The following is a 13,568-nucleotide window of genomic DNA, read 5'->3' on the forward strand; positions in this document are numbered from 1 at the left end:
ACAAAGATGTTCAGCTTAAGTACAACGCAGCGATCTATGGAAAGAAAAATGACAGGTTTAGTGGAGTGGGTGAGGAAACAAACGCGTGTTAATGACATCCTAGTTGAAATCAAGAGGAAGAAGTGGGCTTGGGCAGGGAATATAATGCGAAGGCAAGATAACCGCTGGTCCGTAAGGCTAACGGAGTGGATTCCAAGAGCAGGCAAATGTAGCAGGGGACGGCAGAAAGTTAGGTGGGCGGATGAGACTAAGAAGTTTGCAGGGATACAGTACCCGCAACTGGCAAAGGACCGGAATAATTGGAGAGACATGGGAGAGGCCATTGCCCTGCAGTGGGTGTAGCTAGGCTGATGATGATGATGATCTGTACTACTTCAACACCTGTGTCCGTTATGCACGAAATACTGATTATAAAAGTTTGGTCTGGTTTTAAGGGTCACTGTAGTGGAGGGCTCCGTAAATTTCGACCACCTGGGGTTCTTTAAAGTGCACTGACATCACACAGCATGCGGGCCTCTAGAATTTTGCCTCCATCGCAATTCGACCATTACGGCAGGAATGAAACCCGCTTCTTTCGAGTGAGCAGCCGAACGTCATAACTACTTAAAGCGGTGGCTTCAATCTAAGAGTGGCGGTTTCATATAACGTTGTGCACTATCTCATCTGGTGTGATCGTTGGGGAGCTGTCTGAGTGCATGGTCAGTAATGTTTCTCTGCATGGCCAGTAATACTTCTCTGTTTTTCTGTGCATTGGCAGTAATTTTTATCTGTTTTTCAGCATTTACAAGTGTCGCAAAAAGAGGTTCTCGTACTTCCACGAAATCGGTGTCCCTGGTCCCGAGCCAAGCCTCCTATATGGAAACCTATTGGAAATAAAGAGAAGGGTAGGTTTGATATTACAGGACAAGATTATGCATTTATGGGCGACATTGAAGGGCGAGTGCATGTGGAGTTCGAATCAATATTACGTACTTTTATAAAAGAATACTCAACGGCTGTTAGACGCTTTCGTTTTCCGATAACAATCTGCCGAGTAAGATCACTTGCCAGAGGAATACATTGGCGATTTGGAAGATGGTGTTCGGAAAAATATCATTGAGATACCTTTAAAGGAAGCCTGTGAGGGTGCTAATAAGGATAATGAAGTTACAGAATGCAGATTGGCCCTCGCGATGGCCGTAGGCGATCAGAAGCCCAAGGGCCCTGGCGAACTGTGTGTCCAAGATGACCATCCCGACACAAACCATCGGCTGTGAGATGTAAAGCAGGGCCTGCCATCTCTCCTGGTCGCCGAGTCACAAAAAACGGGAGTTCGACTATTAGGGCAAGCCCTAAGTGTGTGACAGACGTCCGCCTTAGGGAGAACCGGTGATTACCGCTGTTCCCATTGGCAGACAGCGTGATGGCTTGAAAAGAATTTTCATTGCTGTGATGCATCGTGAAAAAGCAATTATTTTCATCTGTCGAGGTCTTCAAGTACAAAGTTTGAGCAAAATAATTCATTTCGATCCATTTTGAACTTATTTTCATCTTCAGTGAAGCGGCATTTGGTCGTCTCTTATCTAAAAGTGCAGATACATGTCCTGTGGCCTTGTTTGGTATTTGGGATAAGAATAATTCGAAGTATACGTCGCAGCTTCGCGAGAATGGTGGCAGAGTGTCCAGCCGGGTAATTAGCATCATTTCCTATATAATTTGAGTGAAATGTAATATATACGCTAAAAATTTTGGCCTTGTGTGCTGCAATTGATCGTGAGCTAGATTGTTGAGTTTCTGTAACGCGGTCCTCTCTCTGCTTTAGACATATACTTTAGGGTGTTTACACAATTTCCATGGCGCATGATAGTCTCCCGGATGCGTGTGAGAACACACGAAGAGTTTCGGCAAAGTTACTCATTTTGTCGCCAAAGCACATGCTCGGTCTTGTCGAGTGATTTACGTGGAGGGGAGTAAACGAGTTGGAAACTCTGGTATTCGTGGTATTTCATCATGCGTCATCATCATCATCATCATCATATGTCATCATCTGTAAGGTGAGAGGAGGCCGCTCACCACCCTGTCGACTAGTCCTCGGACGTGAATGTGTGTGGCACTATTCCCCATATGTTTGCAGTGGGCACGAACTCGTATGAGCCGAACATGATGAGCCGATTCGGTGGATTTGGTGGTCTAAATTTTGTTTGTTTTTTTGTAGTTAAGTGCAAAGTGAAGGCGCTGGCGCTGGAGCTCCCACATACATGTATGAAAGCGCGTCCCCAAAGGGCGAGAACAGCCTAGAAAACACGGTTTTAAAAGTTCTTGTTTCAATCTTTTACGTGCCTTCCTTCCCCTCCTGGAAAAAAAAAAGCGGAAAAGGAAGTGGAGTGTTGCTGAACAGGCAAATCTGGCGCTATGGTTTGTTTTCTTGAGTGCATTGTTTAGCATTTAATTAAAGTTTCTTTGAGTACTTAGCTCTAGCTTGGCAATTCAGGGTCGTTTTGCTATGAATATTGTCCTCTCGTGAGCGCCAGCAGTAGTAGGTCAAAGTAAGACATGATATTGGGCTAGTCGGTTCATGGTTAGAGCGAAACAAAACTGCGCGAAGAAGACGGGACAAAAGAAAGGCACGAATACACACACACAAAGCGCATTGTGTGTGTGTATTCGTGCCTTTCTTTTGTCCCGTCTTCTTCGCGAAGTAGTATGTCGTCTATTATTTTTATTTCTCTCTTTGCATTTTTCATACAGATTGTTCGGGATGATTTTGCCTGTGTGCTGCAGTGCTTTTATTTTGCTGAAGGTACTCAAAAGTTGCATTTAGTTTTCTGCGCTTTTTGTTCTTGAAAACTGCACTGTTTGCAAAGGATTACCAGCGTGTTTCTCAAGCTGGGGCAACCGTGTGAGAGGCATATATGGTGGAAAAATATCAGGTGAAAGCGTCAAAAATGTTATTTGATAATACCCTCAAGTAATCAGAAGACCACGCTATTGCTTTCGCCACCTATAATATATAACATATTCGGAGAGGTCGTGCCAAGCGCTTCTAATAAGCGCTTTTTATTTTGGTTCCATCTCAAATCTGATAGTATATTTAATATGAATTTGTGATGAACTCATCATCGGGAAGTTCTTTAATTTTGTGTTTCAGCAATTACGTATGTCTAAATTCAATCATAATATTAGATGGAGGTTATCTGTTTACGACCTTAACAATCTTAAGAAATCAATATTTTGCTAGGCTTGTAGGGAAAGTTATGATAAGTGTCAAGGCTTTCTATTTAAATAAAAGCCATTCGCTTGTTGTTTTATACAAGGCTTTGTGTATTTGAAATATCGATTAGAAATGAAGAGACAGAAAGTAAAGCGTTATTACTCATCTACAAATAAAAAGTTACAACCAATAGAGACACACTTCGCCAAATAAATTTAAACCTTTCTCAGCTGTATTCTGTCCTTCATGCAATCTTCTGCCACTTGTTGCTCTTGGTCTTGGACTTGGTCAGAACAAAACTCACACCACAAGAGAAAAACAGGCCACTCCTTCCTTCTCAACTCTTCATATGGCCTCTTTATGGTTCTTTTATTTTTTTTCTTATCTTTTCTTCCTATTGCTTTTTATTGTCTGGATTTGTTCGGATGTACACCTCCTACCATAATTTCCTAGTGGCCCTTAGCTGCATGCTTTTTGTGTCCTTTCCCTTCTCTTTTTTGTCGTTTTCTTCTTTCTTTGCTTCATTTCCAGGTGTTTGGTTCTGAATAGTTGCTGAATTCCTTTGCCTCTCTCACGTCCACTCGGTTTCACTACGTTAAGATTCTACCACATTTTCATGACTATGGCAAACCTCTTAGCCTTCTTTCTTCACAAAGTATTAATTCCTCGGAGAGACGGTAGCTGCGCGAGATCTTCTAAATTGTTCTTGAAAGACCTCTAAGCTCGGGACTTAATTGGCGCTTAACTCTTAGTGCCCTAGATCGTAGGTTTCGGAGATAAACCAGCGTCTACGCCTCCTCGGTCATTAGAGTATCTAGACTGTACTCAGAGTATTCCTCGCGTTCTCTTTATGCGGAGCACTTTTCATAGAAATGCTTTGCACCGTGCTCGGGCATTTTGAAACAGAACAAGTACACCATTCCTACGTTTACATCGATCAGTCAATGGACAGGGTCAGCGGAGCTTGCGCCACGGCGTTTCATATTCCATCTTTGAACACTACCTGGTCTGCTCGGTTACGCGAGTACTGCGAATCACACTGCTGAAATCGTTGCGTTTGAAGCGACCTTACGGAACCTAAGGTCTTCTTCGGCTCAGCCTATGCCTATCCTGTTGTGATCCTGACAGATCATTACTTCCTTCAAATTTCATAGCGCGCCTTCCCCTATGAATGACATCCCGCTTACTCTTGGAACTTGGTGGGGAAAAATCACAGCAGAGGCTTCTCTATACTTTCCTATTGATGTCCTCGAACTTAGGTGTCTTGAGAAAGGAGGCGGCGGTAGCCTCGCATGTGAACCATTGTCAATAAATTCACTTAAAAATGTCACTGAAGTTGTCTTTATATTCTTGAAGGAAATGATGCTCAGCGATACCCTGTGGTGTACACCGCAGGGGTCGTACCAACGAGCCTTGCATGACAAAAGAACTAAGCAGATCTCGAGCATTTCTACTACACTGAATTCGCACGAGTGCTGCTCGAAACCGTGCGTAGATGCACGAGAAGGGTCTGGCATCATATCTGCTGCATTCTTGCGGAGATGTAAACTTTGTCGCATGTGTTGTTCGGTTTACAACGTGTGCAGGAGTGTCCTAATCGTTTTTCAAAAGCGGGCAGAAGCGCTACATGGTTCACTTCAAGATATTCTTTACTCGCGCCGAAATAGGTCATATATTCTAAAATTATTTCGCAGTACTAAGATCTGGAGTCCACACAGCAGAAGGCCATGACTAATGTGGCTGATGGTGGTCAGACAGCATAGATATGGCGAGTCAAAGAGCAGTGTATATATTCTTGAGTGTAAATAATATACAAGCGTCTCATGGAGGAGCAATAGCTCCCCGAACACATGTAAGGCTAATTCCACCAGTAGCTGATAACAACCGACGACTCAACATCAACTTGCTGTATAATATATAGGCGTCGCATGGAGGAGCAATAGCTCCCCGAACATATGTAAGGCTAATTCCACCAGTAGCTGATAACAACCGACGACTCAACATCAACTTGCTGTATAATATATAGGCGTCGCATGGAGGAGAAATAGCTCCCCGAACATATGTAAGGCTAATTCCACCAGTAGCTGATAACAACCGACGACTCAACATCAACTTGCTGTATAATATATAGGCGTCGCATGGTGGAGCAATAGCTCGCACAATATTTGTAACACTAATTCTACCAGTAGTTGATAACAACCAGCGCCTCAACGTCAACATGCTCTACGAAAACTGCTCACCATCATTTCGTGCGAATAGTCCTCTAACATTTCTATCGATAGCCTTTTTCTGTGCTGTGCTTCCCATACAGCCCTGTATTCTTCTCCCCGATATAATTGTGCATCAAAAATACGTTTCTGTGGCGCAAATCGCTTAAAGACCGCTAAATGCACATTGATTACTCGAAGAAAAAGAAGTGAGAAGTAATTTCGTTTCAAGAAGACTCTCCATTGCGGTCACAACTCACCTTCTTCAGCAGTGGACCAGCTTCAGCACTCTATGCGCGTGTGAGCACAGCAATAATAAAAGGACTGCGCACAAGCGCAAGAAAATGATTGCGAGCTCGTAGTATCGGCTCTAGCTAGTTCTTTATCATCGAGTCCTCTGCCTACTGCTCTGATGCACAGAACATTCAGTACTAATTGTGCATTTTTAACACGACCCACAACTCCAAGAATTCAAACAACCAGTTGTATTTTGAGAAGGGTTAAACTTAAAGAGAACGTGTTGTCTATGATCAGGTCTACATGAACCTGACTGCTCACAATATCAATTTACTTTTAACGTTCTGTGTTGTTAGCCCCCTTTCGATATTAGCGTCTTTTTCTTCCGATTCTCCACTCATCACACCCTATTTTCTTTCAGGGATTTTTGACATTGTTCGAAGAGTGGATACAGAAGTACGGAAATATTGTTGGGTGAGTAGGTATTGGCTTCTCATAGCTAAACAAACATATATTTGCATTCGACAACTAACTATGGAAAGCCATCGCCGTTGTCTGTCGATTGTAATGAGGGAATAGAGCTCATCAAGGCGCAAACTTCAGAAAGTTGGAAATATTCTTTTGTAAAGCACCTAGCCTTTACAAAACCTTTCTTCGCACAGCAGACATACTGCCTGTGCAAATGTGGCGGGTAGTTTCAGGGTTTTTATCCGGTGCGGTTAGCAACTTCATCGCTCATCACTAGTGACAATGCATTATGATGCAATAACCACAATTCAGTGCGTTATACGTATGTAAAACAAACGTGACACGAATGTCTTATTGGTTTACAATACCAAACAACACTTCTACAAATGCACTACAATATCGTTCGAATTGTAACACATTTCTACGACAAAGCCTGTGTGAAGGTTTTGCGTCGTTTTTTCACTAGGAATTGCTGGGCTTAAGTATTTATTAAAAAATAATTCTAGATCAGTCACGAGTTTATTGGTGCAAGAAAAGAGAAGCTACCTTTTGTTATGGGTCGAGCTTTGCTTCCTCAATGAGACGTTTTCTAATGCGGCATTGAAGCCTTATGTGCCCTGTATCTGATAGCGAATGCGATGAGAAGCCGATTTGGCTCAAAATTTAAACAGTGCCGTAACTCAAGGAATGTGAGCTGCTTTACGAAAACTTACAGAACCGGTGAGGAAAAAATCAGCGATGTCTTGCACAACTGTTAGGCGGTTAGTTTCACTCTTCAAAATAAAAATACTTCACTCACAACAATGATTCGCGGATTTTTTAAAATACCCTACGTGTGTTGGCCCATCTATGTGCCCCCTCTAAGGTGCTTTTGGTGAGGACTTTTCTGTTTCCTTCTGGGCTTCAAAGAGTGTCCTATTGTCATGAAGCATGTACTGAAGCTCTTAAGCTGTCGCATTGCATTGTAACGAAATGAAGCCTTCATGGAAATCTTTGCTTCTCAAAATGGGCGTCATTTCTCAATGCGCAATCGTGTGCCTCAAATAACGCATGACCTTATTCAACTTCTCATTGTTGCCGCTATCAGTGACACAGCATTTGTAAATTTGAGAGTCGAATTTTTCGGTCTCCAAGCCTGATAATAAGTTCTTGAGAACAAAGCGCGCCGAAAAGGACGAATACAGAGGCGAGAATGTGCCATCGTTTTTGAGGTAACAGCAAAGACACACCCATGGTAAAGTTTTGATTGAAGATATTACCAGAGTGATGCTGTGTATCGTGTCACTAAGAATATCCCAAAGGAATCTTAGTGTGACGGTAGATGGGAAAGACCGAAGCCAAGTTCTTAAGGAGGGTGCACTGCCAAAACTTCTCTGCGCCCGAAAATAATTTATAGACATTAGATTATGCAGGGAAATGTGAAATCTGTGTTGTTTTCTTCAGCAGTGCGTCTCACTACCCATCATAAATCTACAGTTCTGTCGTTGTATTTCTGTTATCCTGCGGTACTTTCGGCCAAACGAGCAGAAGTTATTTTGTTTCTCCGTCTGCAATAATGCCGTCGGGCGCTGCAGGTCTCTGTAGTAAATAAATAAATAAATAAATAAATAAATAAATAAATAAATAAATAAATAAATAAATAAATAAATAAATAAATAAATAAATAAATAAACCCCATTACCCCTAAGAAACTCACACTTGTAGCCTATCGTAGCTTGAAATTTTGTGCTTCATTTACAAAAAAACACGAACCATCCAGGCCCCGTCCAAAGCGCGATGTCGCTTCATTTTATTTATTTATTTGGAACGTACTGCTAGCCTCTTTCGAGGCTGTTGCAGGAATGGATACATGTTGGTTTTATTTTTTAGGTACGTCACAAAAAAAATTGACAAAGAAGGTTCACACAACTGAAATAACATTGTAAAAGGGATAATCATGGGACTGTCTGTGTTGTTCTCTCTCTTATACTTTTTTTGAAGCCCACATAACAATTCATGTTCTAAAATGCCCATAGCGGAGTTGCCATGCCAAGAGCTTCGAAATTTCGTACACATGGCAACACTTCCTGTAAGACCGCCAAAGCTCTGCTCTCTCTATTTTAAATGCTTCGTGTTCATAATATTTATCAATTCGTTCTGAGCCATGAATGAAGGCGAAGAAAACAAAAGCCAGAGTATATGTCTGACCTTTCAGTGTGCAGCTCGAACGCGAAGTACGGTGCGGTAGTATGACCTGCTCGGTAAGCACACAAAGAGCGATTTTGACGCCCAACGTAAATAATCTCGTCATGAGGTGAAAAGGAGCACAACCAAAAATGCAAAAACAAAACCATAAAGAGGACTGCCTACAGCTGATCTGCCGGATCACATTGAATTACCGCCGGTCCGCGTTGCGCAATGATGATTAAGTTTTGTTTGGCTTTCAAGCCAGTCTGCATATCACACGGGGACAACTACCAAAGCATTTACGTCTTATGTATCCCGAGGCTAAAGCCGCACGATGGTTGAGACACCCACCGCTCACTAAGGCAGCTGCGGCTCCTGCAGTTAATTCTTGTTTTTTTTACATATATTTATATATTAAACTGGCGCTACGAACATCGCAGATTATGGAATAGAAAATCATCAGACAAGCATATATTCATTATATATAACAGAGTAATACTTGTTCGGGGGCTAGTTGGTGCATGTTTACAGAAAATGGTTGTAGCGCCGAAACAGACAACACACAGAAAGCTAGACGGGACAGGCGCAACTTCCAACTGATTTATTCACCGCGAACGCGAATGAATACAAGACAAAATAATCAAGAAGGATCGCAAGAACCACACATGCGCGGGAGGGTTATACAAAAATTGAAAAAAAATTGAAAAAAAATTTGAAAAAGGAGATAGCCGAGTCACACAGGTGTCTACCCCCGTGTATCTAAGAAAGCAGCTTCATTGTTATTTATTGCAATTGAGGGGGTACTAACACAGTCGCTACAGTTGCTTTTGATATAGAAAGCCTCTAACAGTTCACGGGCTGTCTGGTCCTGGCTTCTGCTTAAAGCCTTCGTTTCTTTCAGCTTTACTGTACACTTAACATAACAGTTTGGAAGTGTACTTGCCAACGCAATATTGAATGAGTTGATAAGTATCACCCATCATTTCATGACACGTCCATCAGCGAGTGCAATGATTTATGCTGAGCTCATGGTCCCCGTCTGTTTTCGCGTAGTGGGCACCGCTTTGAAGGGTTCTACCTCTGAAACGTTACTCTAAATTGGAGTTTGGAATGTGCTGGAGACAGACCTGAGCTGCCATCGCCTCGCGACGTGTACATACGTGCGACATCATGACCCCAAATTGAGGGAACGCGTCATGCAAGCATATTTTCTTTTCATTTGTTGCTGAGGGGGCGCAGCCTTTTGCGGCAAAAGACGGCATAGAACAAATGTGTCACATGTCGAAGCGCCGGCATTGGCGCTAAATTGAGCTGGGTCCTTTTGCGTTTTTCAAAGCTCGCTTGATATCCTCAATGGTTCTGCAACTATCGCTGTCCTGTTGCGCCAATTGCAACTCGCAAGAAATATTTACTTAATGGCGTCATGTACTCAATGTACGAAACCTAAGATAGTACGGATGGATGTAAAAAAAGGAAAAACTGTTACGCCAGGTTTGCAAATATAGAAACTCTCGTAAATGTAAACACGTGACAAAGCAGTGACCAGAACGTGAGCGGGGCCCGGGAGTGGCTGCCACTGGCTAGTTTTACCGCTAAAGGTTCATAAAGCGTATGCAATTTTTAATGATTGCTGGGCGAGAGAAACTGGCACAGCGTTTTTTTTTAAACATTACATCTTGCTATCCTGCCCCATTCAGCTTGATGGCCTGAGAATGTTTAAAAAGAGAAGGTGTTCGAAGTACTACGAGTAATTAAGCCTTACCCTAACAGTGAGCGCAACGTACTAACTGTTTCCTTGCGGTGTATCACATGTAGGTTCTACAACGGAGCCCTGCCTTTTCTGCTGGTCAACGACCTGAAGCTCTTGAGCAAAGTAGAGATCGAGGACTTCCACAATTTTGCGGAACGAGGGGTGAGAACATGAAGATTGAGTTGGGTAACGAAACTTGACTGTTAATGATACTACCCGTCATTCTCTGTGGGATAGCTCCCATACTCGCAACATGAAAGGCAGCACAAAAACGTTCAGTATTGCTCGTTCGTCCGCTTACGTGGCTTCATAGTATGACAATAAGTATTACCCAACACTCTACTACCGCAAACATTCTACCTGCCCCCCCCCAAGGGACTTAGGCATTTGATGATAGGGATGGAACTGGCTTTGCTCAAAGATTTTTGTCGTTTCCTTATACGTATGAATCCCTCATAGTTGTATTAGACTGGAAGGGGTGTCTGTGGAACATTGTAATGCAAAAATATTTTTGTACTTATTAACGTGGCAGCCTTTAATGCCTCATTGTTTTAAGCAGGAGTTGTCGACCGAAATGTCACGCTTTTCAATTGGTCGAAATGGTCGGGACGTCACAGTGCGCGAATTTCAAATGGGGCCAATTGTATTTTGGCTAGTAACCATGCAACCAGTCAAAGGGATGATATGGTGATGCTCGAAGTAAGTGGGACTGAGTTAGGTAATTAATTAAATAACAAATTAGACTAATTAACCTTTATAGTCAGACCAGAAAAATAAATAAGACCGAGTAGGAAATTCGTGGAGTTGGGGAATCGAAACAGGGTCTCAGGAGTGCGAGACGTGCGAGCTAACAAGTCTGCCGTGGCAGCACGATGGTTTGGAATGAACCAAGGCGCGTCTAATGAATACGGTGTCTTCATTCACTCCCATCTTCCTCCCTTCCCTTAAGGCGAGGTTCAGGTGTCTACCGAGATTTGCGAGACAGATACAGATAGATTTCCTTTCCTCAATGACCACTTTACCGACGAGAAATGCGTAGAGCCGAACGGGCGCTAGCGTTCTCTGGACTCCCTGGCAGCGTTGCAAGACGCTGCCGCGTTCCACTCTTAGAGGCGAAGCTCAACATCTTAACCACACATCAGTGACACAAGCAGCCACACCGTGCCTAAGGCTTTCGCCTCACCGCACTTTAGGTCAATAAAGTTCCCCCTGAATTTCCGCTTTTTAATGCCCTTAGTGCGCAGGATATAGTTATAAGGGACCTCACCTGCTTTTCAAGCAAAACTCAGGTTGCCGTTCCTGCCTTCGCCGGCGTCGGCGTAGTCGACGTAACACGTCACCTCACAGGTAGCATTTTACGGCGTGTGCCAGGTGGCGCGTTGGCAGGCAGTAGCAGAGGGAAACGCCACTTTCCACTGCAATAGCCGTGGAAGGTGACTGCTACGGGAAGAACCCTGAGGGTGGCTAGCAGCGCAACATGCTTCCTGCCAGCAATGGCAGTGTGGAGTATGAAGAGCTGCCCTCAAATTTCAATCGCCAAATATCGTAATGTCTGTTTTTTTTTCAGACCATTTTGTCTTGAGATATTCCTCACCAGTACAAGCGCAACGACTTGTGACGTTACATGAAGGCTGTTAGTAAAGAAGGGTTTTATATCACTGGTACTGCTACTGAAGATGATGCGCTCCATAGGCAAACAGTGAGAAACTAAAAATGCAAGAAATCATTTAAAAAATTGACAGCAGCTCAGCTTGGTTAAGCCCGGTAAATGCGAAAGCAACTTCATCCGTTTCTTCAGCTCGCTGTCGTTTCCTAGCTTGAACGAATCGTTGCAGCCTTGCCTTGTGCATGTCAGACGACATGGCCTGGCTGAAACGCACAGCGTGGTTACGCCGGGACGACTGCGACGAGCCGGGTCGGAGCCCGATATATCTCCGTCTGGCGTGACGTCATCATAGCGAGCGCCTCCTCGCGGCAGCGGCGCGCAGCTGCGGCTCGGCGCACCGTGGTTACGCTGGGACGACCGCGACGAGACGAGTTGGGGCTCTGTCTCTCTACGTCTGGCGTGACGTCACAGCGGAGGTCATGCTAGAGTTCAAACGTGGTTACACCGCCGGGACGACGCTGAAGGGCTCAAACTGCGAGCAGTATTGCTTTCGCAATAAAAAAAAATGACTGCAAAGCGCATTCCTAAGCAGAGGCGGCACTGAGACGAAGCACGTTGCTGCTTTTATGAAAACTTTCGAGCGTGGTTAACAATCGATCACTATACATTCTCTTACAGACTATCACCGAGGTTCAGGCCATGCCCGATTTTCACAGGAAACTCGTCGTAAACGCTCCTGTGAACCGATGGCGCGAAATGCGTGCCGTGCTGAGTCCGGCCTTCACGCCCAAGAAATTATCGCAGGTGAGCAGTTCCTAGTTTTCAACATGTTCTGCACATAGAAAAGGAGTTATCCCGATGCACTAAAGCCAGTGAACAATTGGTTAACATACCCCTCTTTAAAAGCAGCGACTGATTCGAAACCAAAAAAGTTCTGAAGTGGTAAATTGGAAAAATCACAGATTTAAATTAGCAAGCGTTAAGTTATACGATTGCATAATACAGTTTGACGCTGATTTCATGGCCGCTGCTCATGCTCGCGATACGTCGAGGGGTTTGGATTCAATACTAGGGTTGGATTGTGTTATTATAAAGTAGTCATTTAGGCATGGTTGTGGTGAAACGCATTAAGCATCTGATTTCTTCCTTTCTCTCTCTCTCTCTTTCTTTCTTTCTTTCTTTCTTTCTTTCTTTCTTTCTTTCCTTCTTTCTTTCTTTCTTTCTTTCTTTCTTTCTTCCTTCCTTTCTTCCTTTCTCTCTTTCTTTCTCTCGTTCTTTCTTTCTTTCTTTCTTTCTTCCTTTCTTTCTTCCTTTCTTTCTTCCTTTTTTTCTTCATTTTATTGTTTCCTCAGACACAGTCCAAGAGGGGGCCGAGGCTAAACCGACGGAGCGCCTGACAAGGCCCCCGGCCCCTTGCACAATGTACATAAAACAAAACTAGCATAACAAAGTTCGGTCAAGCAGTCGTCCTAGGATCAGTCAATGGGAAAACAAAAGGTGGCTATTTTCTTTCAGAATCATGCGGCATTAAAGACAATTTCATTTTCCATACAATAGAGGGACGGTAGAAAAAAAAACAGTAATTGAGTGTTACATCGGGACCATACTGAATACAGCATTTTAACCAATACATTTTTTACACATTAGCACTTTCTACCCAATAGATGCAACCGTGACAGTCGTCGCCAAGCAAAGAAAATAGATCATATCACAGTTAGTAAGATATGACAAGAGGAATGTAAGATAGAACAAAGGTTACACTTTTGGGAATAGTTACAGTAATGAGAATTTAGTACCGCTGTACAAGAAACTTCTTACAGTATTTCTTAAAAAATTGTGCACCTTTATTAAAGTCTATCTGCGTCACATCTGTTCTGTTCAAAGCATTAGTTATTTGAAAAGATAATGCTTGCCTTCCGTAGTTTGTTCTAACTGGCGGCATTC

General features: G+C 43.3%; 1 protein-coding gene across 1 annotated transcript in view; it reads left to right on the forward strand.

The window, feature by feature from the left end:
- Positions 1–13,568, forward strand: part of LOC149347340 (cytochrome P450 3A12-like) — a 44,155-nt gene that overhangs the window by 8,342 nt on the left and 22,245 nt on the right. The window contains exons 2-5 of the mRNA XM_089585557.1: positions 779–884; positions 6,056–6,108; positions 10,084–10,180; positions 12,303–12,428. Of these exons, the coding sequence (XP_089441683.1) occupies positions 779–884; positions 6,056–6,108; positions 10,084–10,180; positions 12,303–12,428 (382 nt within the window). The remainder of the gene's footprint in view (positions 1–778; positions 885–6,055; positions 6,109–10,083; positions 10,181–12,302; positions 12,429–13,568) is intronic.

Source organism: Amblyomma mixtum, chromosome 4, assembly GCF_055824585.1.
Source record: "Amblyomma mixtum isolate Tamu chromosome 4, ASM5582458v1, whole genome shotgun sequence".
NCBI lineage: Eukaryota > Metazoa > Arthropoda > Arachnida > Ixodida > Ixodidae > Amblyomma > Amblyomma mixtum.